The sequence below is a fragment of the Bubalus kerabau genome, chromosome 1 (genome assembly GCF_029407905.1).
Source record: "Bubalus kerabau isolate K-KA32 ecotype Philippines breed swamp buffalo chromosome 1, PCC_UOA_SB_1v2, whole genome shotgun sequence".
NCBI lineage: Eukaryota > Metazoa > Chordata > Mammalia > Artiodactyla > Bovidae > Bubalus > Bubalus kerabau.
Genome location: NC_073624.1, coordinates 94991278 through 95018583, shown reverse-complemented (window position 1 = coordinate 95018583; position 27306 = coordinate 94991278). Strand labels below are relative to the sequence as shown.

Sequence of the window (27306 nt, the reverse complement as noted above, 5' to 3'; positions counted from 1 at the left end):
TTAGCATCTGCATGTCCTTGGCATTGCAAAATCCATTTTCCCATGAATAGTCATCACAAACCCCACTTTACAGACACTCAAATTGAGGCCCGGAGATGTTTCATGACTGGGCCCATGTCTCACCTTTAGGAAGTGGCAGGGCTGGGATTCAAACCCATCTTACTATTCTTGCAGCTTCTCTCCACATAGGCAGAGGACCTGACCTTAAGGGTCACGTTACACTGGAGTGGACAGGACATACGTGCTCACACGAACACACACTCACGCCCCAGAATGTCAGTGTGACCCGCACAATACAGATGGCAGCTCCAGAGTAAAGCAAAGGGGCCCTCAAAATGGGGTGGATTCCTGAGAAAGATGGGTGGAGAGCAGGATTTTCAAGATCTGGAGGGACAGCTTGGGCCAGGGTTGGGGTTGGGAGTCAGGGTTCTGAGAGTTAATAGCCGAGAAAGAGTTCAGGAGTAAGACGCACACCTAAGGGGTAAGAAGGAACAGGGAACAGTGAACCACCGTCACTGGGGCTGACACAAGATGTTTGCACAGGAGGGAGTTGGTCCCAGGCCCAAGAGAGCGGTTTGGAAATGAGGCAGTGTTTTCTGAGTCCATTTTAAAACGCATGATTAGGACATGACTGAAGGCAATTAATGTGCTTCTCATTCGTCTGCTGATCAAGTTGCAACTGGAAAGGAGTTTCCATGTGGGGGAGGGATGCCAGGGAACAAGCGCGTGGCTTTTACGCCTTTTTCGGAGGGGAGCCGAGTGTGGGCTCAGGGTTGGTGGATGCCGAGAAAATGCCATCAGAGGCCTGCAGGAGCGTGCCCCGCCCCCCTCCCAGAGCCCATAAAAGCCCAGGGGGCCGGGGCACCCCAGACGCCCTGTCTTCTCCATCCCCCTCCACACGTACCCACAGCAGGAGCGCTCCTCATCAGCCTCTCCCAGACACCATGTCCAGACAGTCCACTATCACCTTCCAGACCAGCAGCCGCAGGGGTTTCAGCACAGCCTCAGCCACCACCCCAGCCACCGGCCGCTCTCGCTTCAGCTCCGTGTCCGTGACCCACTCCCCCGTGGGCAGTGGAGGACTGGGAAGGATCAGCGGCTTCGGCAGCCGTAGCCTCTACAACCTGGGGGGAACCAAGCGGGTCTCCATCAGTGGGTGTGGCAGCAACTTCCGAAGTGGCTTTGGTGGCAGGGCGAGCAGCGGGTTTGGGGTAAGCAGTGGATTCGGCTATGGGGGTGGAATTGGAGGGGGCCACGGGGGCTGCGGCTTCTCCAGCTGTCCCCCTGGAGGCATCCAAGAGGTCACCGTCAACCAGAGTCTCCTGACTCCCCTCAACCTGCAAATCGACCCCAACATCCAACGGGTGCGGAAAGAGGAGCGAGAGCAGATCAAGACCCTCAACAACAAGTTCGCCTCCTTCATTGACAAGGTGAGTTGGTAGCTGCATCTCGTCCATGGGGTTGGGTGCCAGGAGCTCTTGGGGAGGCCCCAGTCCAGAGAGCAGCCATGGCCCAACAGCTTCCCTGTGGGAAAGCACATTCACTCAGCAAGCATCCCTCAGGGGCAGAAGTATTTGCAGGTGGGGCCAGCTTGCCCCACAGGACTTGTGGGTATTTCCCTTCATTCTCCTTGGGAGCCATGCTGGCTGGTTCAGTCAACACAGAGGGAAATGTGAAGTTCTTAAGTTCCCTGAGAAAACCAACCTAACCCAGAGCAGGGCTGGTAGAGACACTCTAAGAATGGCGGCTCCCCATCAAGGAGCCACTACACTAGTTCTCTGGAGCCCCAGAGAATGTCAGGGTAACTTGATAGGCTTTTCCATTTCGACAGGGGTTGTCAGTTACATCATTGGCAGATGGGTATCAGGTGGAAAGTACTTTTCCTCTCTTCTATATTCATTGGGGTGGTGTCTGGCTCTGCCTCCCCAGTTTCTCCAGAATTTCTTCTCTTCTTCTCCCATCCAGGTGCGGTTCTTGGAGCAGCAGAACAAGGTCCTGGAGACCAAATGGAGCCTCCTGCAGGAGCAGGGTACCAGGACTGTGAGGCAGAGCCTGGAGCCCTTCTTCGAAGCCTACATCACCGACCTCCGGCGGCAGTTGGACAGCATCACCACCGAGCGAGGCAGGCTGGATGCTGAACTGAGAACCATGCAGGATGTCGTGGAGGATTTCAAAGTCAGGTGAGAGTGAGAGACCCTTCTGATCACATGCAGTCATCCCAAAACTCCTCTTGATGGGGGCCAGAGGAGAGCAAAGGAGCAGATGCCCATGTCAGAGAGGTTTGGACCTGTGGTCATCATCTCATGAGAAGAAGAGAGCAAGGTATGGAGTAACAAAGGGACTCTCATCTCATGCATCACTACCAACAAGAAGTCGACTCTTATATGTGTCCATGGCTGCAAAGGGACATCTGTGTCATCTAACAAAACATTATGGCTCTGAAAGCAATATACTATTTTACAGTCAGTTTATTATTTAACTACACTGGACATGGGCTCTATTATTGAGATGCCTGCATTGCCAAGGTGTACCCTAGAGTATGAACCAGGCAATCTGATCCTCCTGAGGGAGTCAATTTTGACTTGCCATCACCCGGGCTGCAATAGGTGAGGTATCCAACAGAAAAGATGGTCCTCGCCAACCCCTTAGGTGGCTCACCCTTGGCTTCTATTTTAAAGCAACACCTACTTACTAAAAAAAACACACTATTTAAATGGCTGCCCTGAGGTTCAGTGGAAATACATCGAAATCGACCGAAGCAGTGTCCTGAACAAAGTTTATCCCACAGTTCCAGCAGGCACTTAAAACAGCAAAAAGTTTTTCAAGATTGAAATTGTGCATCTCTACGAGGATGGAGTTGCATAAATATGTTTTACTATCCCTGTCAGCTCCATGCCCACTTTCCAGTCTTACAAAAGCAAAAAAAGGAAAAAGAAACTGGCAGAAGAAATTATTCTCCTTTTATAGGGGGAGAAATAGAGGTTAAGTGAATCACCTGAAGTCACACAGAGGTCTCTTGCTACACAAGTAGTCCACCCCAGCCTGAGAAGAGTTCAATCAAACCCTCACTCACCACTCGCCCCCTCTCCTCTGTACTTACAGGTATGAGGATGAAATTAACAAGCGCACAGCTGCTGAGAATGAGTTTGTGGCCCTAAAGAAGGTGAGTGGAAATGTCTCTCAAAGGAGAAGATTCAAAACCGAATCTGGGAGTGTAGGGTGACAGACCCTTGGGCCACCCAAGAAAAGTGACTTCAGCCCTTGGAATATCTAGAGAGCTCAAACCTGCCAAAATTCTCCCTCCATGTTTATGGCTCCAATGACCTTGCTGGTTTTCTGTTAGCCCAGGAGACTCAAGCCACAGTTCCCAGCAATTATCCATCCCCAGCCCCAAACCCCAGATACAGAGTTTGCTAAAATCCAAACTAGAAGGGTCAGGGAGTCTACCCAGCTTCTTCTGGGCTTGTTGCCTGTGGCCAGGGCCTCAGAGGAGCATCTTGTACTGTCTTTTCAGGATGTGGATGCTGCCTACTTGAATAAGGTGGACCTGGAGGCCAAGGCCAACTCTCTGACCGATGAGATCAACTTCCTCCAGATGCTCTTTGAGGCAGTAAGATCATGCATGTGTGTTTGTCCCCCCCCCCCCCCATGTCTAAAGCCTGACAGAGAAGGATGTTGCAGAGTGTTATCCATATAGTGTCTCTCCCTGGGATGGAGGGTTGGAGAGGTCATGGAGATTGGGAAGAATTGCTTGAAACCCTGCCACACTTAACCCCACCCCAGCTCTGAGTCTTCTCCCGGCAATCCCATGGCTGAGCAAGGAGCAAGTGTTGATTCCTAAACTCGCATGTCACTGGGTAACATTCCCAAGGAATCAAGACCCATCTCTCTCTTCCCCGTCTCAGAGAAGTTCAGAAAGCAAGCTGCCCCTCAGCCCATTGGTCAGGGTGCTTCCTGGCCCCTGAAGATGCCTCTTTCTGGGCATCTCCACTCTGATGGCAGACACCTGGGCCTGTGGAAGGGGACAGAGAGGTAGAGAGCAATGAAGTCACACTGTGTGGCAGGGAGGGGTCCTAAAAATCACCCCATCCTGAAGAAACCTTTAATGCTGGCATATGAATCACATATGTCATATTCAACGTGATCTAATTTGGATTCAGAGAACACTTGCTCATCCTTCATATTCAGAGAAAAAGCACAGAGGGGAGCTTTGAGAATGGATACTGGGGATGCACTCCCATTCCACTGATCTATGACCCAGAAACTCCTCAGGGGTCGGCTGGCATAGCAAGAGCTGGGCACTCCCTGCTGGGGATGCCAAAGAAGGATTCCCGACTTAGATGGGTGGTCAATTGCATAATTTCGAGACTCCTTCTTTTTTTGCGGCGGTGACGCTGAGTTAACTGGCTCTGCAGGAATTGTGTCAGATGCAGACGCAGGTCAGTGACACGTCCGTGGTCCTGTCCATGGACAACAACCGCAGCCTGGACCTGGATAGCATCATTGCTGAGGTCAAAGCTCAGTACGAGGAGATCGCCAACCGCAGCCGGGCAGAGGCTGAGTCCTGGTACCAGACCAAGGTGAGCATGGGCACCTCCGTGATAGGCTGCGGGTCTAGCGTTCTCTGAAGCCTTAGATCATTGTTTAACTACTAGCCACAAGCCTCAGGAGTCATGTGAGCATTCCCATTTCTTTCAACTTGGCAGAAGTGTCTTGGAGGCTATGAAAACTTAGCTTGAAATGGATGTGGAAATCCCAATACACACATATGCTGATAAGCGGTCAGGCAATGCTGGATGCTCAGAAGGACAGCCACAGTACCCCCACCACTTACCAACTGACAGGGAGCTGGATGAGACTCAAACAACCAAGAAATGCTCATAAAACTGTTTCCAAAGGGCTTGTTTATTTACAGAACTCCTACTGTATGCCAAGCAGGATTACAAAGTTGTAAATGAACAAAATACAAAAGGAATCCAAGGTCTGGGGAGGGCATGAGATGAGTGAACAGTCATAGAAGGGGAAAAGCATTAATAAAAGACTTCCAAGAAGAGGTGGGCTTTAGTCTGTTTTGGAAGTGGTGGGGAACAAAAGATTGCCAAGGAGCAGGGAGGGCCTGAAAGGCTGAGCAAGCAGTCCTGGGGGGCTGGGGGGCAGAAATGAGCACTTTGCCGAACAAGAGAGCTTGCCCTGGGAAGAGGGAGGTTGGCATGACTGCAGAGAACTATTGTCCAAAGGTGCAGATGGACAGAAGGTTTGGGTTTGGAGGGGTGTAGCAGCCTGAATGGTCCAACCCATGAGATCAGTTATCGGCCAAATGCAGATGCTTTTCCAGGGCAGCTGCTCACCTACAAGCTGGCTCTCATCCCTTGCCTTGGTCTTTGCGCTGCCTTAGTCGCTGCCACTGCAAGTGGTAGAAAAGAAGCAGGTGTCAGGCGCCAGGGGTACAAGAGTGGAGGTAGCTCCTTGGTAGTGAGTGGAGGTGGGATGCACTTAACTCCAAGTCGGGTGGTTGCAATGTGTAGAGTTGGCGAAGACTGTTGTTGCCTTTAACCATGTGTGTCTAGAAATGAAGAAGCCGAACTATTCAGCACTTTCTAAATTGGACAGATCTTCACTCAGGCAGGGGCTCTTCTTCCATTGGGCAAGGTGTGAGTTTCCTCCAGTCTGCTGGAGGACACAGGGTACGTTTATTTCTCCTAAATGATGGTGTCCTAGACCCGCACCATTAGACAGAGAGCCACCTGAGATGGAGGATTCTGTTACAAAGTCTTCAGAACGGGGTCCTCTATAGCCTGAGCTCCTTCCAATGGTGTTTCTCTGCAGTGCCTTCATTTCCCCAGCACTGGCATCAGGAGGGCCACCAAACTTCATGGTCACAGTTGGTCTTTGACGTATGCCCCATAACCAAGAACTCCCCAAGGACAGTGCCAAATCATCTCTTACTCCTTATGCTCTGCATGCTCTGGGGACTTCATGTACAGGTTGTTTCCCTTGTCTGGAATATTCTCCCCTGAGCCGGTCAATCCTTCCCAGCCTTCAGTGCCCGGTGTCAATAACTCCATCTCTAGAGGGACATCCCTGTCCATTCCCTACCCCATCCCTCACTTCCATATCTAAGTCAGATTCCTTTATCACAGCCCCATAGGATTCAGTTTACTTCCTAAGGGACTCATCTCAATGTGAAGCTATAAATTCAATAATATGCAGGCTGGTAAGGAAAGGAGTAAACCATGAGCCTTACTGATAACTGCTGGTATCAAATGCCAGCCTGGTTCAATTATTTTCCATTTCAAAACAAAAAACAAAAAAACTGTAGACAGGAGTCTGATTGTTCTCTTCATGATATTCCCAGAGCCCAGGACATGCCTGGTGAGTAGATGTGGTCAAGTAACAAGCAAGGGGATGGGTGAATGATGAGTGCACGGATGGGCTTGCTCAGAGCACCGAGGGCCAGGCTGGGCATGCAGGTAGTGCCCAGGCCAGGGTTTGATGGGGTGACTGACTCTGCTCTGGTTCTGTCAGTATGAGGAGCTGCAGGTCACAGCCGGCCGGCACGGTGATGATCTCCGCAACACCAAACAAGAGATCTCCGAGACGAATCGGATGATCCAGAGGCTGAGAGCCGAGATAGACAACGTCAAGAAGCAGGTACATTCTGGCAGGACCCAGAGCTCCCCACACACTTATGTCTTCCGGGTCATTCTGCCTCACTTACAGGACTCCTACCCAAGAAGCACCAGATTTCCAGGGGTTATCAGTAAGGTTCATGGCTTCCTCCTTTCCTTACAGTGTGCCAGCCTGCAAACAGCCATCGCCGATGCAGAACAGCGCGGGGAGTTGGCCCTCAAGGATGCACGGGCCAAGCTGGTGGACCTGGAGGAGGCCCTGCAAAAGTCCAAGCAGGACATGGCTTGGCTGCTGCGCAAGTACCAAGAGCTCATGAACATCAAACTGGCCCTGGATGTGGAGATTGCCACCTACAGGAAGCTGCTAGAGGGCGAGGAGTGCAGGTGAGGGCAGATCACCCATCCCAGCAGCCTGGGCATTCCTAGGGGCTCAGGTTGGACATGACTGAAGGGACTTAGCATGCATGCATGCACGCAGGTTGATACAGGCCCTTCCTTGCCTGGAAAAGGGAGCAAAATGTTGGTAGAACTGGACTCTGACAAAGAATACAGGTGCAGTTTCTTTCCAGGGAAATCATAATCAGCAATCCCAAATTTGAGGTGCAACTGCTTTTAGCACCCTATAGAAATCTAGAAGCTGATTGGATCTAGGTAAAATCAAATCAAAGGAGAAATTTGGTCACACAATGGATCTGGATATGTAGTATGAATGACTCTGAATTGAGAATAAATTGTCCTAGGATTTGGGCCAACAGGTCTACCACTAACTAGCTACATGCTGCTGCTGCTGCTAAGTTGCTTCAGTCGTGTCCAACTCTGTGTGACCCCATAGACAGCAGCCCACCAGGCTCTGCAGTCCCTGGGATTCTCCAGGCAAGAGTACTGGAGTGGCTTGCCATTGCCTTCTCCGAACTAGCTACATAAGCTTAGGAAATTCAGCATCTTCCTCCCACCAATGCTCCCCACCCCTGCTTTCTATGTCTTTAGTGATGGAATAAAGAGGCCAGGTCACATGATCCCCAAAGCCCAGTGGGGGCTTTGTGCTCCAGTACCACTTGTGTGACCAGCTGTGTGATTTCTCCAGTCCTCATCTGTAAAATGGGACAACCAGAGTTTCTATCTTCTATGTTATTAAGAGGGCTAAAGTGAGAGACTACCAGTGAAGTTCTCAGAACAATGGATGGGACACGGCAAATGATTAGCTCCCCCTGATTTTAATGGCCAAAGATGTGGGCTTTGGAGTCAAATTAATTTGACCTCAAATCCAGCTTTGTGATCATGAGCAAGTTAGTTAACCTCTCTGATCTTCAATTTCCCCATCTGTAAAACCAAGATTGTAATACCTACTTAGGGGTTGTTGAGAGAATTAAGTGGCATAATGTGGGTAATAGGTAGGTAGCCCTTTTCAAGGGCTAGGTCTGCATTTATAATGAATGCCACTTCTGTCCTCAAAATGCTAAAGCAAAACTACTCTAGTTGTTACAACAAGGCTAGGCCGATGATTGCTATTGTTACATTTATGACTCAGACTCCTCTCCACACCTGTAATAACCTCGGTACCTGACAATAGGCCATTGTTGAAAGAGCGATCTTCTTGTTCTATGACAGCCCTGCCTTTCCAGCTGACTCTAACATATGATTCGCTTTAATTTTAACTTTCTTAAGGTGTTTATCTCATTTACACCAAAAATTCTGAGATTACAGATTTGACTACTATGAACCCCAACTCTGCATTATTTCATTCATTAGATTATTATTATTATTTTTAATACTACTGGTATTTAAATAATTTCAACCTCCATTACTTCTGCAATAAAAATAATTGAAGGCTTTCTCAGTGAATTTAAAACAATTGCACAAATGTCATTTCAAATGACCACAAGCCGCTGGACACCACAGTAACCTTCCTTCTCCCCCTTCCTCCCCTCAGGCTGAGTGGAGAGGGCGTTTCTCCAGTTAATATCTGTGAGTATGACATCCTTTCGTGTCATCTGGAATGTATGTAGCTGGGGACTGGGGAGATGGTGGGCATGCCAGAGGGTGCCAGGGATGTATGGGGCATTGGAGGGGATCCCACCTATGGGAGGCTCATTTTGAGAAGGTTTGAGATTCTGAGTTTCTATTAGGAGAGACCTTACAGTCACCGACTTTACCTCTTTGCAAGTGAGAGGGCACCACGAGGGGAGTAACGGGAAGTTTGCGCTCATCCTTCTACATGGGTTGCAGGATCCTCAGGCCACACCTTCCCCTGCCCAGACTGGATCACACTAGAGAGATACTGTCTGCTCTCAAGCATTAGAGAGAGCCTTCGTGCTGGGCACTAGGGCATTGCCAGTTAGGCAGCCTCTTCCAGAACAGTCTGGGAGAAGCCCCACTGCTCGGCTTAACACTATGGAGTGTAACACAGAAAGCTACCAAGGGGTTTCAAGGCAGTGAGAGTTCTAAGAGGCCTGGCAGTTGGGTGCCACTTCCCAGAAGCAGGAGAGGCATTCATTAGCAAGCTTGCACAGCCCGCACTGGTAAGCACAGAAGTCACCGTTTACAGAGCTCAGTGCTGGCATCGAGTGGCCAAGAGACGATTCTTACAACTTACACTCTGCAAGTGAGTTCAGTTTTCTTGACGTGAGAGTCACCTTAGCGATTGATGATATTAACCAATGACTCAATAAGGCAGATCCCTCTGAACCACCCAGAGGTCCTCCTTCCCTAAGGTCCTTGTCCAGCGGCTCCAGAGACCCTCAAAGCTAATTTGGGGACTGGCTGGCATGACCTCTAAAGTTTCCTTTCTTGAAAGCACCTAAAGTCTGTGCTTATTTCCTAAGGTTGCCATAACATAGTACCACAGACTGGGTGGTGAGAAACAATAGAAATATGCTGTCTCGTGGTTCTGGAGGCTAGAGATTATAAACAGAGGTGTCAGCAGGGCCATGTGTCCCTAAATCTATAGGGAGGACCCTCCTTGCCTCTTCCTGGCTTCTGATGGTAGCTGTCCAGCCTTGGTGTTCCTTGCCTCACTCCAGCCTCTGTCTCTATGATCATGTGGCCATTTCCCTGTGTGTCTGTCTTCACTTGGACATCTTGCCTCGTCTTAAAAGAACACTAATCATAATGGACCAGGGCCCACCTTAATGATTTTATCTTAACCTGATTACAACTACAAGGTCCTATTTCCAAGTAAAGACACTTTACAGGTATTCAACACATTTTGGGGAGCATACAGTTCATCCAATAACAGAGTCTATATTTTATTTCAGCTTTCCTTCAGAAGGGCCCGAAGTAAGGTACTAGATGTTTAAGATGATGGGTGGTTTGAAAGTTAGGGTGAGAGCAGTTCGGGAGGAGAAAAGGGACAGAGTTAGCCAGCCAGGGGGTCATCTGTCACTTGGTCTATTGAGAATATTCCAGCCCTGCCTTGGGATTCAGAGAGCGTGGACTGGAGGACTCAAAGGGAAATGTACCCACAACCAGCTGTGAGCTTCCAGAAGGAAGGGAGACACCAAGGCCAGGGGGAGGTGGCAACAGAACAGCAGGGGAATCAAAGGGAAGGCAGGCGGGTACAAGAGCTTCCCAGAGGACGGGCATCCCGATAAGTTCTGGAAGGAGAAGAGAGGCACCAAGTAGCAGGGGAGAGGCAGGAAGCCATTCAGACTGGGAGGACACCTGGTGCTGTGGTGCAGATGAAACTAGACTGGGACACAGGACAGTGAGCTCACGAAGCGGGCAGGAAACTGGAAAGAGGCAAACCACCCGTCCCCACCCCGTGGATTTCGGGGAGCTGTCCATGATGCCCCAGGTGTCTTCTCTCCTGCCCTTGGTTCTGACCACATCTCCTCTCTTCCGGCAGCTGTGGTCACCTCCACCGTCTCCAGTGGCTACGGAGGTGGCAGCAGTATTGGCAGTGGAAGCCTGGGCCTCAGTGGGGGCAGCGGCTGCTCCTTCACGACCAGCGGTGGGCACAGCCTGGGCGGCTCCAGCTTCAGCAACTGCAGCCCCCGGGGCCTCGGGGGCAGTGGCTCCAGCATCAAGTTTGTCTCCACCACGTCCTCCAGCCGGAAGAGCTATAAGCACTAAACGCAGTCACCCTGCTCCCTCACCCCTACCCTGAAGCCAGCTCCGCCTGCTCACCTGGCCTGTCTGCACTTGTCCCTGCTCACCTAGGTGCTTTTCCTTGTCTCCCCTCCTCGAGGTCCACCTGTGCTGCCAGGAAGCCTGGCATCCTGTCTAAATCCCATTCCCCAGCCTAAGCCAGCCTCTGCCCTCCCTCAGTCCCCAGACTGTTCCTAGAACCCACTCTGTGCCAAACCCGCTCTCTTTCAAAATTCACTGTCAGATTGTCTTTCAGAGACTCCCCATCAGCTCTGCCTCCCTCCTCCCTTCCTCCAGATGCAGTCTGTATCTCTCAGGCCATCTCAGTGTCAGCCCACCTGTCTCACGACGCTTATGAGCTGCCTGCTGGATGAGAGTGAAGCCTCTCTCTCTTTCCTCCCAGGATCGTGTCTATTAAATGCATGTATAATGTGTCTGGTGTCCAGCCCTCTATTTGGAATGGTGATAGAGCACAGAGTGATCCTTCTCCCCATCCAAACCTCCTCTCAGCATGGGGTCCTGGCACAGGGAGGGCTCAGCGCATCTGACCTCCTTCCCTTTCCCGCAGAGCTAAGAAGACTGGGCTGAGAAGATGGGAGGGGCAGAAGGGCCAAGCACTGGCCAGATTCCCTCCCTCCCTCCTTCTGCCCACCTACCCCCTCCTCCCGTCAGGATGCCTTCTTTGAGAAGCTCAAGCCCCTGGGCGGAAGCTCTGCTCAGACTCCCCACTCTGTATGTCATGCAGGGCAATGCCCTCCCCTCCCCAAACCAGACTGAGTTCCGAGGACACTGACGTAGGGTGGGCAGCCCAGCCCTCTGCCAGCAAAGGGCTGATTGTTTCCTGACAGCTTCCAACTTGCAGATGTGAGCAGGAAAATAACAGGCCAGGAGAGGAGTTAGAAGTCAGCCCTGGGGGCAATGCTTTCACCCAACAGAAGGGCCATTTAGGCCCATAATTGCAGGCAGCTCCCACATTCCTGAGTGTACAGCCTCTGGACACCTCCCATCAGACCTCAGCCCCTGGCATCACTCAGAGTTGAGGCAGCCTGAGTGGGCTTGGAGGGATGGGGTCAGTGCTCAGGACCACATTGGTGGGCTCTGGGAACCAGGGATCTCAAACACAGCTGTCCAGGGTGAAAGAGCAAGAAGTTAAATGGAAGGGAAGGAAGGGGCCATGAACTAGGATGAGAAAAGATGAATGTAAAACCAGGGGCTAAAATTTGGAAGGTTTGGAGGGAGAGGATGGAAGGAAGGAGAGAAATGACACTGAGAATATGTCCCTGGTCCTCGGGGTGACCACGGGATGAGATGCTGGGATGAGGGGTAGAGGGCACAGGAATTCGGAGTGAAATCCTGAATTTGCTCCTTCCCTCAAACAAGCCACCTCGCCATCGGTATGAGGAATAGTGAATCAGAGCTGGTGACCTGCAGTCAGACTGCTGGGTCCTAAGTCTCTGAACTACTCTACACCTCAATTGCTTCATGTGCAAAACAAGAATAATATGAGTTACCCCTTCCTGCTGTGTGAAGTTCAAATGAGAAACAGGTGTAAAGCACTACTTATAATTGCTGCTCCATAAATATTGGCAATTATTATTCTTGTTGTCCAACCTCACAATGAGAATCAAATAACAATGCTTATAACTGACCTGCATATGGTCTGGCACAGATGAAATCCTCAATAAAAAAATTTTTCCCTCATAAGTGACCATGATGGGAAGACCGTAATCAAGTATGGTTTCAGAGTCCAAGACTCAAGAAAAGGGGAGGAGAAGAAAAGCCATGGGAATATCTGCAGCATATGGCTGAGAACATGGGATGATTGGGGGTGGGGGGGCTTGGGACCAGGCCTGCCCCAGGTCCCAATTCCCAGGCCTGGTCCTGCCCTGGGTGGGGTGTTCCCTGTGATGATGAGCAGTGCAGGAAGATGGGTCGTGGCCAGACATACCATTGAGATGAACTCAACAGAGTGGTCTTTGATCTTCTCTGGCCAAGCCCAGTTCTCGAAAGGGATAAAAGTCAAGGAGAGTTGTGGAGAGCTAGACTTGGAAGGCTGCTCATCCCTGTGACAGTTTTACTCCTCTGACCCGCTGACACCGGCTCCCACCATGACCCAACGATCCTCTATCACCATCAAGTCAGGGGGCTCTCGGAACTTCAGTGCTTCCTCAGCCAACCTCCTCCCAGGCTGCAGGCCCAGCTTCAGTTCCATCTCCATGATCCAGAGTGGGAAGAGCTTCGGGGGTGGCTTTGGAGGTGGCTTTGGAACCAGGAGCCTCCACAGCTTTGGGGGTAACAAGAGAATCTCCATCAGCAGTGGCTACCGCTCCAACCGGACCGGCTTCGGGGGTGCTGGCTATGGGTTGGGTCTTGGGGGCATAGGATACAGAGTGGGAGGAGTTGGCGGTGGCTGTGGATTTGGAGGTGGGATGATGGCTGGCGCTGGAGGTATCCAAGAGGTCACCGTCAACCAGAGCCTCCTGACCCCCCTTCACCTGGAGATCGATCCGTCCCTCCAACGGGTACGGAAGGAGGAAAAGGAGCAGATCAAGACCCTTAACAACAAGTTCGCCTCCTTCATTGACAAGGTGAGAGGGCGATGGGGTTCCCGCCAGGAAAGCATGTGGCACTCAGGAGTATCTCAGCTTTCTGTTCTTCTCTGAGGTCCTGGGGGCCAGGGGTGTGGAGGAAGTGGTTTCCTACCTTGTTGAGATGAGAAAAATGTCCATCTTTGGGCACCAGAGCTGTCTGACCCACTGCGAGAATATCGCTCTCTCTCTCTTTTTTTTTTACACTCATACCCCCCACTCCCTCTCCCACAGAGTCCAAAAGACTGTTCTATACATCTGTGTCTCTTTTGCTGTTTCACATACAGGGTTATCGTTACCATCTTTCTAAATTCCATATATATGCATTAGTATACTGTATTGGTGTTTTTCTTTCTGGCTTACTTCACTCTGTATTATAGGCTCCAGTTTTATCCACCTCATTAGAATTGATTCAAATGTATTCTTTTTAATGGCTGAGTAATACTCCATTGTGTGTACGTACCACAGCTTTCTTATCCATTCATCTGCTGATGGACATCTAGGTTGCTTCCATGTCCTGGCTATTACAAACAGTGCTGCGATGAACATTGGGGTACACGTGTCTCTTTCAATTCTGGTTTCCTTGGTGTGTATGCCCAGCAGTGGGATTGCTGGGTCATATGGCAGTTCTATTTCCAGTTTTTTAAGGACTCTCCACACTGTTCTCCATAGTGTCTGTACTAGTTTGCATTCCCACCAACAGTGTATTGTATTGCTCTCTTGATGGATAGCCATGAACATGGCTTAAAATTAGACAGCAAAAGGGATTGGTTCAGAGAGCAGAGGATCAAGAAATGGAAGGTTACAAGTTCAGCTCACAGGCTGAGGTCACTTTTCCCTGCCAGTCAACAGCAGCAAGTCCTGTGGCAGCTTCACTATTGATTTGATCGGCAAGGGAGGCACTCAGGGTTTCAGACTTTCCTTTTGGTGAGAGGAAAGCTGTGACTTCAGCCCTGAGTCTCCCCTGCTGTTGGCCTGAACCCTAGGGATTCCCCCAGTTCCAGTGTGCACTACTTCCAGTTCACACTGGAGCTAATTGCTTTCATCCGGGAAGAACCAGCTCAAGAATCTAAATCATTCAGGCTCCAATCCTGGAGTCTGAAAGAAAGTGTGCTAAACTGAGGGGCTGCTGCTGCTGCTGCTAAGTCACTTCAGCCGTGTCCGACTCTGTGCGACCCCATAGACGGCAGCCCACCAGGCTCCCCCGTCCCTGGGATTCTCCAGGCAAGAACACTGGAGTGGGTTGCCATTTCCTTCTCCAATGCATGAAAGGGAAAAATGAAAGTGAAGTCGCTCAGTCGTGTCTGACTCTTAGTGACCCCGTGGACTGTAGCCCACCAGGCTCCTCCATCCATGGGATTTTCCAGGCAAGAGTACTGGAGTAGGGTGCCATTGCCTTCTCCAAACTGAGGGGCAACCAGCTCCTATCATCAGCTCTCCTGCTGGGAGAATTCCCAACTTCTTAGGTCTCAGTTGGGTTGAACAGATGGACTCCAAGGTCCTCTTGCAGGTCTAACAGGCTATGAAATGCCTCATCATATGGTCTCAGACCTTTGAATGTATAAACCTAACCACAGGGACTGCTGAAGCCTTTATCACCCATGTCCTCCACTTGATGTGATGTTTGTTCCAACAGACGTGAGATTTCCAGGAGCCCGGTTCTGAGGGGAAGGATGTGGGCCCTGCTTTTCCACAGTTCATCTGCAGGGGTCTTGGGGAATGAGGGCATGTGGCTGGGGAGGACTTGGAGCCAGGACGAGGGAAGAGAAAGCGGGAGTGGGACACATTTGTTAAAGACCCTCTGTAGGCACACTGCCAATTCCAAAGCCTCGGAAGCTCTGTTCCTTCATTCTCTGAGGCCGTGTGTCACTCCAGCTGCTCCCAACAGAAGGACTGGTTTACAGAAAAAGGTTTTACGTGTTCCCGAGGCTGTCTCCCAGCCTGAGGAGCAGTTGAGTGCAATTCAGGAAAACCAGATTAGTAGCACAAGACCACAGGAACCTGAGGTCTGAGAGAATAGAGACAAGAAGAGGCTTATGCAAGGCCACACAGCTCATGAGGGACATGGCTGAAATTGTATCCAGGTCCCCCTAAGGTGACTCCAGAGTGATCTACTCCAGCATTCCTGGATTGTGGTGGCAACTGAGTCCAGATTCTAGATCTAGAGAAATCATGTTGAAAGCAAATGGGTGAATTTTCTGCCAAGAACCTCTTGCCCATTTATTGGGAACCAAAGATCTCACTCAGTAACATGGTAGAGTGTTCTTTTCTTCAGCTACCACACATCAGCATGGTGTGATGTATTCAGATGGTTTCCTGGCCCTCTGGCCCTCCTGCCTACTCTCACCTGCAAACCCAGCCACTAGCCAGTCTCCCAGCCCCATCGCACCAACATGGGCTTGGCTATTTACATCCCAGGCTCCTGCCAGCCTGAGAACAAGGAGGAGGAGCCTGCCACCTGGACCCTGAGATCTTGCAGGGCTCCCCCCGCACTGTCGGTTTCCTGTATCCCAGAGCCCTCTGCGAGGCAATGGCAGTAAAGACATGCTCATGGGTTCTCACCTCTGGTGGCGGCAGGTACGGTTCCTGGAGCAGCAGAACAAGGTCCTGGAGACCAAATGGAGCCTCCTGCAGGAGCATAAAGCGACCAGAGCCAACCTCGAGCCCATGTTTGAAGGCTACATCAACAACCTGAGGCGGCAGCTGGACAGCCTAGGGGGAGAGCGCTCCAGGCTGGAGGTGGAGCTGAAGAGCATGCAGGACGTGGTGGAGGACTTCAAGAACAAGTGAGTGGTAGCTCAGCCCTGAGGCTCCAGGGGAGGCCCTGGGCTCTCCTGAAGTGCCCAAGACAATGGGGAATAGGGCACACATTCAGGACACAGAGGTGGACCCAGGAAAAGAACTGGGACTCTTAGGGACTTCCCTAGGGGTCCAGTGGTTAAGACTGCTGCTGCTGCTAAGTCGCTTCAGTCATGTCCCACTCTGTGTACATACTCCCAATGCAGGGGGCAGGGGTTCAATCCCTGACTGGGAAACTAAGATCTTGCATGCCACACATGTGCTGTGCAGCCAAAAAAAAAAAAAAAGAATGTTGAGGTTTGGGGGAGGGGCTGGGCTTAGAAATGATAACTCATATGGGCACACAAAGCATGATACATACAATCCTGCAAACTCTGAAGATGAGGAAAGTGAGGCTCTGAGATAGCAACTGACCCATCCAAGGTTACAGAAGTAGCAACGCATTAGTGAGGAGCTGAACCCATAGAACCTCATGCTCACATTTGTTCACCTCAATCTGATTGCTGACAACGTTCAAGTATCCACCCCGGCCCTGGCCAAGGCTGGGGTATGAGGAACAAGGGGGTGTAAATACTGCCTTTTCCCTGGAACCACACACACTCTGCTAAACATAATGGTATGCTCACATCTAAAGATACAAATAATTTCTTATTTCTACGGTTTTAATTTAGTTTTAATGTTTGTTCTTGGGCCAAACAAATCAGTTTTTGTTACCATTTGTATAAGCTCATGAGAGCCCAGATTTTTGAGTTGCACTATGTTAACCACAAGCCACATGAGACAATTTAAATTAAAATTAAATTCAATTTAAAATTCAGGCCCTCGAGGACACTAGCCACATTTCAAATGCTCAGTCACCGCATATGACTAATAGGTCCCATAATAATACAGGCAGGTATAGAGCATTTCTATCGAGGCAAAAGTTCTGCTAAACAGTGCTAGAGAACTAGTCAGGTTGACAATCAGTTTTCCTTAAGATTTTTTAAAATATTTATTTATTTGTTTGACTACATCAGGTCTTAGTTGAGGCATGTGGGATCTAGTTCCCCAGCCAGGGATTGAACCCGGATCCCTCCACACTGGGAGTGTAGAATCTTAGCCACTAGACCACTAGCGAAAGCCTCAGATTTACAATCTTGGCTTAATCATTTACTGACTCAATATCTAAAGAAAGCGAAACTCTCTAAGTCCTAGTTCTTTTGTCTGTTAAAGGGGATATTAATAGTACCCACCTCATAGAGAGACTGAGAATATTAAAGCAACACTTGCTTGTAAAGAACTCAATAGGGTATCTAGTGCCTGGTACATAGCAAGCTGTTAACACGTGTTAGCAATTTTTATTATATTGACAATTAAGTACAATGTATGTAGTGATGCAAACATAGACAAGAGAAGCAAGTGCTGACAGATTATTTATAATATCATGCAAATATGGGATAACAGTATTTCAATCCAAGAAGGCATCCAGGAGGAAGAGACAAAAAACTCAAGGGTGAGAAGAAAAGATGCACACTGGAGGGATATGGGGGATCTGTTGGAGAGTGTGCTGCTGGTTAGAGGACAGCAGTGTCCCTGTGGCAGGTGTCTAAGAGGCCTGTGCAGGGCCACCTGAGGCTTACCCTCTGGCCAGAGGGACTGTGAGCTGGGAAACAGAGAAAGACAATTGCGTGGAGTTGGGTGAAGCAAAGATGACCGTGTTTAATGAAAAGACAGTTTTGGGAAACAATAAGGAAAATCAGATTCGTTTTCCCAGAGAACTTGGAAGAAGGCACAGGACTGAAGATTCTGTAGACAAAAGGTGCAATAGAAAAGTGGGGGAGAGTCTGGTGGTATCCATCCTGTGGGTTCGTATAGAGCTAGCAACAAGCTGACTCGTGGATGGGAAAGAGCCTCTGAGATGTTAAGGGACCTGCCCTGGGTTATTCAGCCAGTAGGGAGAAGGGATGAAGCCCCCTCCACAGCCCAGCCATCCCACGCCTCCGAGAAGGTGGGATTGGCTGATGCTTAAGAGGTGGGGTGGGGAACGTGACCTAGAGCAGACTTGAGACTTCCTTCCCAGAGATCAGTGGGGGTGGGGAGGCTAGGGAGAGTGGGGTTGCTACTCAGGGGCAAATTGAATATGAGAAAACTTGGTGGAGGGGACAAAAGGGAGGTCTCTTATTAGCCTAAAGACTCTGCTTCCCAGGCAGCGGGTCAGCAGCTGAGAATGGAACAGTGAGGCAACAGGAGGGTGCCATGGGGTGCAGGCGCCGGCCTGGCCCAGACTGCCCGCCTCTACCGATCTCTGTCCCTCCTTTTGGCTTAGGCGAGACCGTGGGGTAAAAGGAAGCATCGCGCTCCTTCATGGGACCTCTGAGAATACAGCTGTGAGAAAGACCTCAGAAAGAATGAGGGGCAGTTCTGTTTTGTGTTGTTTCAAGTGTGGGTTTTGTTTGGACAGGGCTGGTTGTGCGATGGATTGGGGGTTGGGTAACATGTGTAATAGGAGAGCAACACTTCAGCAGCGTGCTTTCCAAGTCTGCTCTGATTTCCCACCTACATCCCCATGCTGGACCTCACTCCTAGAAGCCCCGCTCTGAACATCCACCCACTTCCCTCTCCCCACAGGTACGAAGAGGAAATCAACAGGCGCACAGCAGCTGAGAACGAGTTTGTGGTGCTCAAGAAGGTGAGGAGACAGGGGTGCTCTGATCTGACTCCGGGCCCAGGGAGCCCCTCCCAGGAGTGACGGCTGCCACATAAGTCTGCGGCCCTGTATACGAGGCTTTATTTAATTTGCATAACCAATCCTGGAAGCACGTTTTACTTTAGAAGTGAGAAAAGTCAGGTGCGTGGAGGTTAAATAAGTTGCCCCAGGTTACCCAGATAACCAGAAGCAAGTCAGGATCCAGGACACCCAAGTCCGAGCTATAAATCTTAACACCAGTCCCCTCCCCAACATGGATCTTATGCAGGGAAAGGAGAAGCAAAACGGGCCCTGTGCTGAGCTGAGTCTGTGAGACCTCAAGTCAGGCTCAGGAATGGGCATAGGATGGGGACCAGCTCCAGAAACTATGAACCTTTCTGCTCAGTGTGGATGGGCAGAAGGAGGGGTAGATCCAGCCCTGAAGCTAATCCGGAGAGGGAGGAAGAGCAGGAGCAGCAATGTGGGAAGGGGAGGCAGGGACAGAGTGCAAAGAGGGGGGAAGCCTCAGGGAGAAGGTGAGGCCACAGGCAGCGGAGGCCCAAGGGCCCAGGATGATTCAGGCTGTCCTCACTGCATGAAGGTGACATGAGAGGTTTCTCCACGTAGCACCAGCTGATGAGCAGATGGGCGATCCCCAGGAACCTGGTCCACACGCAGTTTGGATCCCCCTGTAAGTTCCACTCTATCCATAGCCTGGGAGAGAGAAATGCTCTTGTCCCCGGGAGCTGAAGGCCTCCAACCTAACTCACAGACAGAGGGGCTGGCTAACGCAAGAAGGGTGGGACTCAGAGTGACTGCATGTTCTGTGCCCAGGACGTGGATGCTGCCTACATGAACAAAGTGGAACTGGAGGCCAAGGTGGAAGCCCTAATGGACGAGATTAACTTCCTGAGGTCTTTCTATGAAGCGGTAAGCATGGCCAGGGGCTCCCCTCTGAAGGGCTGGAGGCTGGGGGCGGCGGCTGAGCACAGAGGCTGCTGGCCCCTTCCCTGGTCACCCCTTTGCTCCTCACCCCATGCCTGAGTTGGAATTGATGGAGTAGATGTTGCTTCCCCTACCAAGGGAGAATGTGAGTTTTCCCAGGGCAGCTGGTGGGTCAGATAAGGTGAGAAATTCGAGAATGTTCTGTTGGTCAGACAAAAGAGCTGCCTGTCAGCAAATTACTTGCAGTTTCCATAGAATGATCTGAGCAACCCAGCTCACCCAGCCCAGTTCAGATTTACCTGTTACTTTTCCTATGGCAACTGCAGGATGATGTAATTATGCAGATCAAGTGGCAACTAGTGAACCCTCAGGTGCTTCTGGAAGCACACAAAATATTGAACTGGCTCCCCTGAAGAGGCGTTTTGCTGTGTGCTTCTATAAGCCCAACGCAGAGCTCAAGGCTGCAAGATACAACGCTGGGCAAATGCAATCAAGGCCCTACATTCTTGGAGCTTCCAGGAGATGGGTAGCATGGAGAGAAGCAAATAACTACCCCATTTCAGGGGTGATGGAGAAATAGACAACAGGGAGCAGGGGCAGGCAGATGGTGGGTGATAACCTGAAGGAACTGAGGATCCAGAAATGCCAGAAGGAGGCCCATGTGAGTGGTGTAGAATGAGTGAGTGGGGAGCAGCTGAGATGAGGTTAGTAATGTGGAGGTAGGGATGCAGGGTGCAGTGTGCATCGCAGGTAGGCCTGGTAACAACAGGTAATCTGCTCATGGGGTTGCATGTGTGTGATGCCCAACACAATCTGGTCATGTTCCAGGAGCAGGAACATGGGCTCTGGGTCTTCAGGTGACTTCAATGACCACCCACTTGGGGGCAAAAAAAGACCCCATCATTTTCTTTGCTTTTTCACTTCAATGCTGAAAACCGGGGTGATGTTGGCCCCCAATGCTGAACAGCAATCCTGTGGGCTGAGACTCTCCTAGCTAGGTCAGCTATCAGGAAAAACAATTTTGGAAACGCAAATTACAACCTAACAGCAACAAAAGAATAACTTCTTGAATCAGGAAATGCGTGAACCAATTGTTAATAAAGAAAGGAATTAACAATTAATTAACAATTGATATTGTTGCTTAAAGATTTGGGCTTTGGATCAGTGATGCTTAAATTTTACAGCTCATTAGAATCTCCTAAAGATCTTGTGAGAACACCAGTTCTGATTCAGTAGGTGATACTGCTAGTCTGAGGATCACATTTTGGGACCCGCTGTTTTAGATGATTCTGTAAAGTCATCATTAACAAATTACTTGTGAATTTTCTGCTTCAAAACCCATCTTATACAAGTGTTAGTTGTTCTGTCGTGTCTGACTCTTTGCGACTCCATAGCCATAGCCCACCAGGCTCCTCTGTCCATGGAATTCTCCAGGCAAGAATACTGGAGTGGGTAGCCATTCCCTTCTTCAGAGGATGTTCCCGACCCAGGGATCGAACCCAGGTCTCCTGCCTTTCAGGAGGATTCTTTACCATCTGAGTCACCAGGGAAGCCCCACACAAATAAACGTGAATGTATTTAACGCTCACAGAAATCATGGGAGGCTAGTAGGACTAGTCTCTCTGAGGCTCAGAGGTGCCATCTAATCTGCTTGGCAGATCCTAGGCTTGAATTTTTCAGGTCTTTCTGCTGTTTCCAGGTGGTTTCCGTTTCCCTTCCCCGGGGAGCAGGGAGGAGCAAGGTTAGGAAATGGGGCTGGGACAGCATAGCTTTCCAGCTCTTTCTGACTCAGGTTTCTTTCCCAAGATAATTACTTTATTTGGAATGAAAGGTTGCATTTTCTCAGAACATGAGACATCGCAGAACTGACAAGTCATAACAAGGTGCGTGCCCTTGACCGTGGGACTGACTTCTGGAGAATCTTGGCTACAGCTACCTGAGCTGCTGCTCCTTCTGTGCAGACAGAGAACAGGTGTTATCCCGGTGACCGGCCTACTGTCCCCCCAGCCCTTTCAGGCTTCAATAGACTGTTCTGACCTGTGGTGCAAGGGAGGCCCTCAGTGCCAGGGTCTGTTCTGGGGTGCTGGGCACAGTTTCACAACACACACACACAAGTGCACACATGCACACACAACGCACATGCAGGTACACACACACAAGCAGGCAAACACACCCAACTTCAGCTTTCCCATGTGGGCCTCCTTGCAGGAGCTGGCTCAGCTTCATGCCCAGATCTCTGAGACTTCCGTGGTCTTGTCCATGGACAACAACCGCAAGCTAGACCTGGACAGCATCATCTCTGAGGTCAAGGCCCAATACGAGGACATCGCCAACCGCAGCCGGGCCGAGGCTGAGTCCTGGTACCAGATCAAGGTGAGGTGTCAAGGTCAATTTCATGAAACAGTCTCAGAGAACTGAGATTTCAAAGGCAGATTTGATAAAAGCCTTGTCCTACCAGTCTGATGGGCTTGGAGAGATCTGAATTCACCTTGGGGCTCACTCTGTCAGAGCACTCCTCAGGATGCATCGTCAGGACCTGCGGGAACAGCCAGACAAAGGCAAAAGGTGGTCAGTCCTGCCCCGAGGAGGATGAACACCCCTCTGATGTCTTGCAGAGGAGAGGCAAGGGACAGCTGGATAGTACCCGCCACTAGTCCCAGTAGGCACAAGAGAGGGAGGGTGGAGCAAGAGGTAGGTTTAGCTTCCTGCATCCAGAGATGAGAGGTAGAAATAGCTGGGGCTGAGAGGCTGAGAAAAGGCTGGTTAGGGGTTACCCAATGACATTTTCCAGATTAGAGCTGAGGAGTCCCTGGGAATACAAGACCTGGTGCCAGGAAAAACAAATATGAATGAGCTTTAAAATTAGAAAGTGACAAGCACCCCCGAATGATGCTGAGTTTGTGGGGGTGAGACACCTGAATATGAAGATGAAGGACCAAAGCTGGGGTATAGGAAGGTCCACCTCTGGAGTGGAGACTTTGGATATGGAGAGTGAGGGGCAGGGCCAAGAGACAGTGCAATGGATTTGATGGAGACAGCTCGTGCAAAGGGAGGTGCCTCTAAGCGTTGCCTCAGAAGCCCTGTTGGGCCCTGGGAAGCCACCACCTTCTGGCCTCACCACCCCTTCTCCTCCTTCTCCTGACCCTCAGTACGAGGAGCTGCAGCGGTCTGCCGGCCAGCACGGGGAAGACCTCCGCTCCACCAGGATGGAGATCTCTGAGTTGAACCGAGTGATACAGAGGCTGCGCTCTGAGATTGAAAACGTGAAGAAGCAGGTAGGGCTGAGCAACCATTGGCCATATCATCCATTCCCCTGCCTCAGCCCATGCAGAGAGTTCTCCCCAGATGAATGATCGTCCAGTAATATAAACTTGTAGTCTTCTGCCCCTACCAGGGAGGCCAGGACCTTCTTTCTGAGATCTGTCCAACATCAGTTCCTCTTGGAAAGATGCTGTCCTCTGGAGGCATACATGGCAAAACTGATTTACTTTTTACTTACCCACAATTCAGAGAAGTTCATATTGAACAGGACCCTGAAAACCATTTCTCCATCCTAAGTCACAAAGTATCCAAGGAGAACATAGATTCATCTTATTTTTAAAGATGATACTCCAACCTCCTTTGCATGAAATCCATTTCAGGAAATTCTTCCACATTTTTAACCTAAAGCCCATATCTTCCATCCTTCCTTGTGGACAATTTCATAAAGTCCTGTGTCCTCCTGGCAGTGTGCCACGCTTCAGGCTGCCATCGCCGATGCTGAGCAGCGTGGGGAGCTGGCCCTCAAGGATGCCAAGCACAAGCTGGCCGAGCTGGAGGACGCCCTGCAGAAGGCCAAGCAGGACATGGCGCGGCAGTTGCGTGAATACCAGGAGCTGATGAACGTCAAGCTGGCCCTGGACATCGAGATTGCCACCTACAGGAAGCTGCTGGAGGGCGAGGAGTGCAGGTGGGCAAGCTCCTCCTCCGCCGTGGTTCAGATAGATGCCACCAGAGCACTGTAGCAATGGTACAGTGGCCAAGATCCCCACAGTGTCAGGCCCCGAATAGAAATGCTCAGAACAGAAACAGACTTAAAATCAGAAGATCTCCTGAGGCATCCTGAAGTCATTCCCAGAGCTCCGATGGGACCCAGAGCAGGGGCCAGGATAGAAGGTGTCAGGAGGAGGTGGTCCATGACTACCTGGAAGGCCATCGGCAGGGTCTTTTCTCCCCAGGCCCTGTGATCAAGGAGGCCACACGCAGGACAAGGCGAGGCTCAGGGGCTCTGTTTGCCCAGAGAGGCCTACCATCTGACTGTCCCTCCCAACATAGTGAGCATGAGTCTGTCTCCCCATTTCACCATATATTTGGATTTGATCTCTCTTCTAATGTCCCCTCCTAGAGTCGCATCAGCTTCCTACAGCTAATAGGATGATTCAAAGGCTTGTTCAGCACAATGCCAAGAGCACAGCCAGCCCTCTGTGCTGATAGCTTTAAATACATAGAACTCAGGGTTCTCTAACTTCTCAGCAAATGAAATATGTCTTTCTCTCCCCTCCTGCAACAGACTCACTGGAGAAGGTGTCGGGCCCGTGAATATCTGTGAGTAAACGTCTTGGGACGACAGAAAAGTGGGAGACAAGACAGAAGCTAACAGCATCATTTTTGGTGAACAGATAGTGAATGAGCAGGGGCAGAGATAGCATTAAGATTCTCTGAGAGGCTCTGTGGAGACCCCTTTCTTCTTTGGCCCTTCGTCCCAGTGAGGTCAAGAGAGGTTCATGGTGGAGTCATAAATCCACTCCACCCAAATCCCTGAGGACCTCAGTTATGGGACAGGACTACTCACAAAGCAACGGGTCCCTCATCCAAACACCTGATTTCTCAGCTAGTTCTGGCAGAAATTCAAACAAGAGGCTATTAAAAAGCTAAAGACCTGTGTTGAAAATTGAAGCAAATTAACTGAACAAGAAAGCAGAGAGGTTTGCCCTCAGGTTCCAGGAAGGAAGCCAGGGGGATTCATTCTGCAGAAGGACTCAGCAGGCTCCAGCGGCATGCATGGAGTGTGGAGTCTTGGGCATGGGATGTAGAGTTCCCTGGGGCCCCCGTGGGTGCGTCCCTGGGAGGGAGGCTGGAAAACCAGGATGAGAGAGAGCTGGAAACTAGTGAGTTAAAGGAACAGAGATGCCTCTCCTGGAGAATCAGACACTGAGAAGGGAGGTTGAAGAGGCATCTTCAGACATTCAACAGGCTGTGGGGAGCTGCACTCCAAGACAGTGAGCTTCCCGTTGCAGAAGGGATTTGAGCAGAAACAAAAGAATCGCCTCTCAGGGAGGCAGCAGAGGGGATTCCAGTCTGGAGGAGGTTCACCTGGATAGCCTTCGGGCCCGCCCATCTGGGAACCTTGATGCCTGCACAATATCTGGAGCCTCTTGTCTCACCCAGTGGGAAAGCCCCGGGTAGAGAGGAAGGACCAACACAGCTCAGGGGCCCAAGCCTTGCTTTCCGGCAGGTGTGACCTTGGGCCTGCCACTTGGTGTCTTTGCACCTGTTTCTTCCCCTGAAAAATAGGGGTATCATAGTAAGGGCATCCTCCCAGGCTGTTGAAGAGACATCTGTGGTCACAGCTGGCCAAGCTATAAAAATTGCCATGTCCTGTGTTCGTTGAGGCAGCAGGTGATGGGGACCGTGAGGCCCCCTGGGGAGCCTGTGGGAGGGAGGTGCCTGGGCACAAGACCCAGGGACAAGGCTGCCAGTGTGCCCTGTGCCTTCTCTCCACAGCCGTGGTCTCCTCCTCCGGGGGCTCAGGCTACAGTGGGGGCGGCGGCCTCTGCATGACTGGGGGCGGCTATGGCTTTGGCAGCAGCGGCTTCAGCAGCAGCGGCGGTAGCTTCAGCTCCACCAGCGGCCGCGGCATGAGCGGCACCAGCTCCAGCATGCGCATCATCTCCAAGACCTCGTCCAGCAAGAGTTACAGGAGCTAAAGGGCCCCCCACTCCTCTGCCTCCCCTCTAAGGCCCCCGGCCCCCAGGCCTAAGACCCACCGCTTTGCTGACCCCCATGCACTGAATCACAAGAGGCACCGGGAGCAGGGAAGTAGCCTGTGAGTCCCCAGCTCGCCTGTTCATCCCTCTGCCTCCAAACAGGTTCCCGCAAAGGTACCCCACTTGCTTCTCATCCCAGAGCCCTCCAGGGCCCACAGGCATCCATTCCAGCTGCCATATGCCAAGATCTGGGCTGGGGCATTCCTTCAGGAGCTTCCTCCTGTCTGACCCAGATCCCCGGCAGCCACAGTCCTTTTTGGGGTTGCTTAGAGCTGATCTTGGTGCCCCCAGAGACGCTGAGTGCAGTCCAGGCCTGCGTTTCCCACCATAGACAGAACACTTCTCCTGCTTCCGGTGCCTGCCTATCCCCTCAAATTGCTTCAATAAAAATGTCACCGAGCTCTCTAGGTCTTGACTGAGTCTGTGTCCTATCCCACACTCAGAGGACGACCTCGGAAATGGAGTTCTCTGGGAGCAGGTTCTATCCACCTGCAGGGCTTACTCCAGGGCAGAATGAGAATCCCCTCCCCCGGACATCCTTCAACAGGACCTCCACCCACCTCTGCCTCTTGCCATTTCCCAGAGTCTCTCATTACACCCCTTACCTCCCCAAGCCCCAGTCTTCCCTCACCAGCGCTCCAGGACCCAAGCCAAGACAATGCAAAAGGCGCCAGTGTGAAGTGTCAGAGTTAGACTAAGAATTGCCAAGCACAAGAATGTTTGAGTTCAGTCTCCTAATCCAGAGGTGAGGAAGCCAAGAAACAGAGAGGATAGAATGCATATTAACAGTAGATCCCTGAGTCCTAACCCAGGCTCCTCCCCACCAGAGCAGTAGAGCGCAGTGACATCAGAAATGCTGGGACTGGATCCCCGCCCATCCCAGCCTGTCTGTGTGTCTCGGGAGTTTTACTCCACCACTCTGCTCCTCACTTTCCTTGTCCATAAAATAGAAACTATATCATGGTTATCATAAGAATTCAATGGGATAATGGATGTAGAGCTCAGTTTGGTTCCAACACATAGTAGACACCCAGTAAATGTTACTATTATTGTTGTTGACTTGATTTTAACCTAGAAAAAGGTCGCAGTGTGGAAGGGAAAGACAAGGTGGCTACAGAGGCTTCACTGATGGGACTGATGGAAAGAAGGCATTTCAGGCATCAGCAAAGAGCTGTGTCCTAGGTGCTGGGGAGAAAGCCTGTAACCTGCTTCCACCTGAACAATTCCTGAGGGCAACGACCCTTCCCAGAAATGTCCTCAGGTCAGAGCATCCATCCTTGGGAGGCTCAGGATGGGGAGGGCAGAGACAGGGAAAGGAGCTCTGACCTAATGACTGACATCAGTACATACTTGGGGGGCCTGTTGGGGGATGGAGGGAACAAAACATGCCCACCTAACTGAGAAGGTATCTTGAAGCCAAAAAAACAAGGCAAGCAGCTCCACATCATCAATGGATCCGTTTATTACAGGGTAACTTACTCACACGGTAAGATCTGGCCAACAACGACACGGAAGCTTTCACAACTGCACTCTACACCCCCAAGTGGCCACAGGGATACTGTTAGATT

General features: G+C 50.8%; 2 protein-coding genes across 2 annotated transcripts; both read left to right on the top strand.

Moving 5' to 3' along the window:
• The first annotated feature begins 931 nt into the window (after nt 1-931).
• LOC129641725 (keratin, type II cytoskeletal 75-like) lies at nt 932-7017 on the top strand. Its single transcript, XM_055566358.1, has 7 exons — nt 932-1430; nt 1966-2180; nt 3103-3163; nt 3515-3610; nt 4416-4580; nt 6526-6651; nt 6793-7017. The coding sequence occupies exons 1-7, from the start codon at nt 945-947 to the stop codon at nt 7015-7017; spliced, it is 1374 nt and encodes a 457-aa protein (XP_055422333.1). The 5' UTR covers nt 932-944.
• A 5806-nt stretch (nt 7018-12823) lies between these two features.
• Nucleotides 12824-25678, top strand: LOC129641724 (keratin, type II cytoskeletal 5-like). Its single transcript, XM_055566357.1, has 9 exons — nt 12824-13303; nt 15881-16089; nt 18710-18770; nt 19602-19697; nt 21921-22085; nt 22862-22987; nt 23441-23661; nt 24262-24296; nt 25476-25678. Exons 1-9 carry the CDS (start codon nt 12824-12826, stop codon nt 25676-25678), a joined length of 1596 nt encoding a protein of 531 aa, XP_055422332.1.
• Nucleotides 25679-27306: the final 1628 nt, after the last annotated feature.

Bases quoted from the DNA above. Each gene is read 5' to 3' on its own strand.
- LOC129641725 (XM_055566358.1), top strand. From the start codon at position 945: ATGTCCAGACAGTCCACTATCACCTTCCAGACCAGCAGCCGCAGGGGT. The intron at 2,181-3,102 runs GTGAGAGTGAGA...CTGTACTTACAG, and splicing joins GTGGAGGATTTCAAAGTCAG to GTATGAGGATGAAATTAACA. The intron at 3,611-4,415 runs GTAAGATCATGC...CTGGCTCTGCAG, and splicing joins TCCAGATGCTCTTTGAGGCA to GAATTGTGTCAGATGCAGAC.
- LOC129641724 (XM_055566357.1), top strand. From the start codon at position 12,824: ATGACCCAACGATCCTCTATCACCATCAAGTCAGGGGGCTCTCGGAAC. The intron at 18,771-19,601 runs GTGAGGAGACAG...TTCTGTGCCCAG, and splicing joins AGTTTGTGGTGCTCAAGAAG to GACGTGGATGCTGCCTACAT. The intron at 24,297-25,475 runs GTGAGTAAACGT...TTCTCTCCACAG, and splicing joins TGTCGGGCCCGTGAATATCT to CCGTGGTCTCCTCCTCCGGG.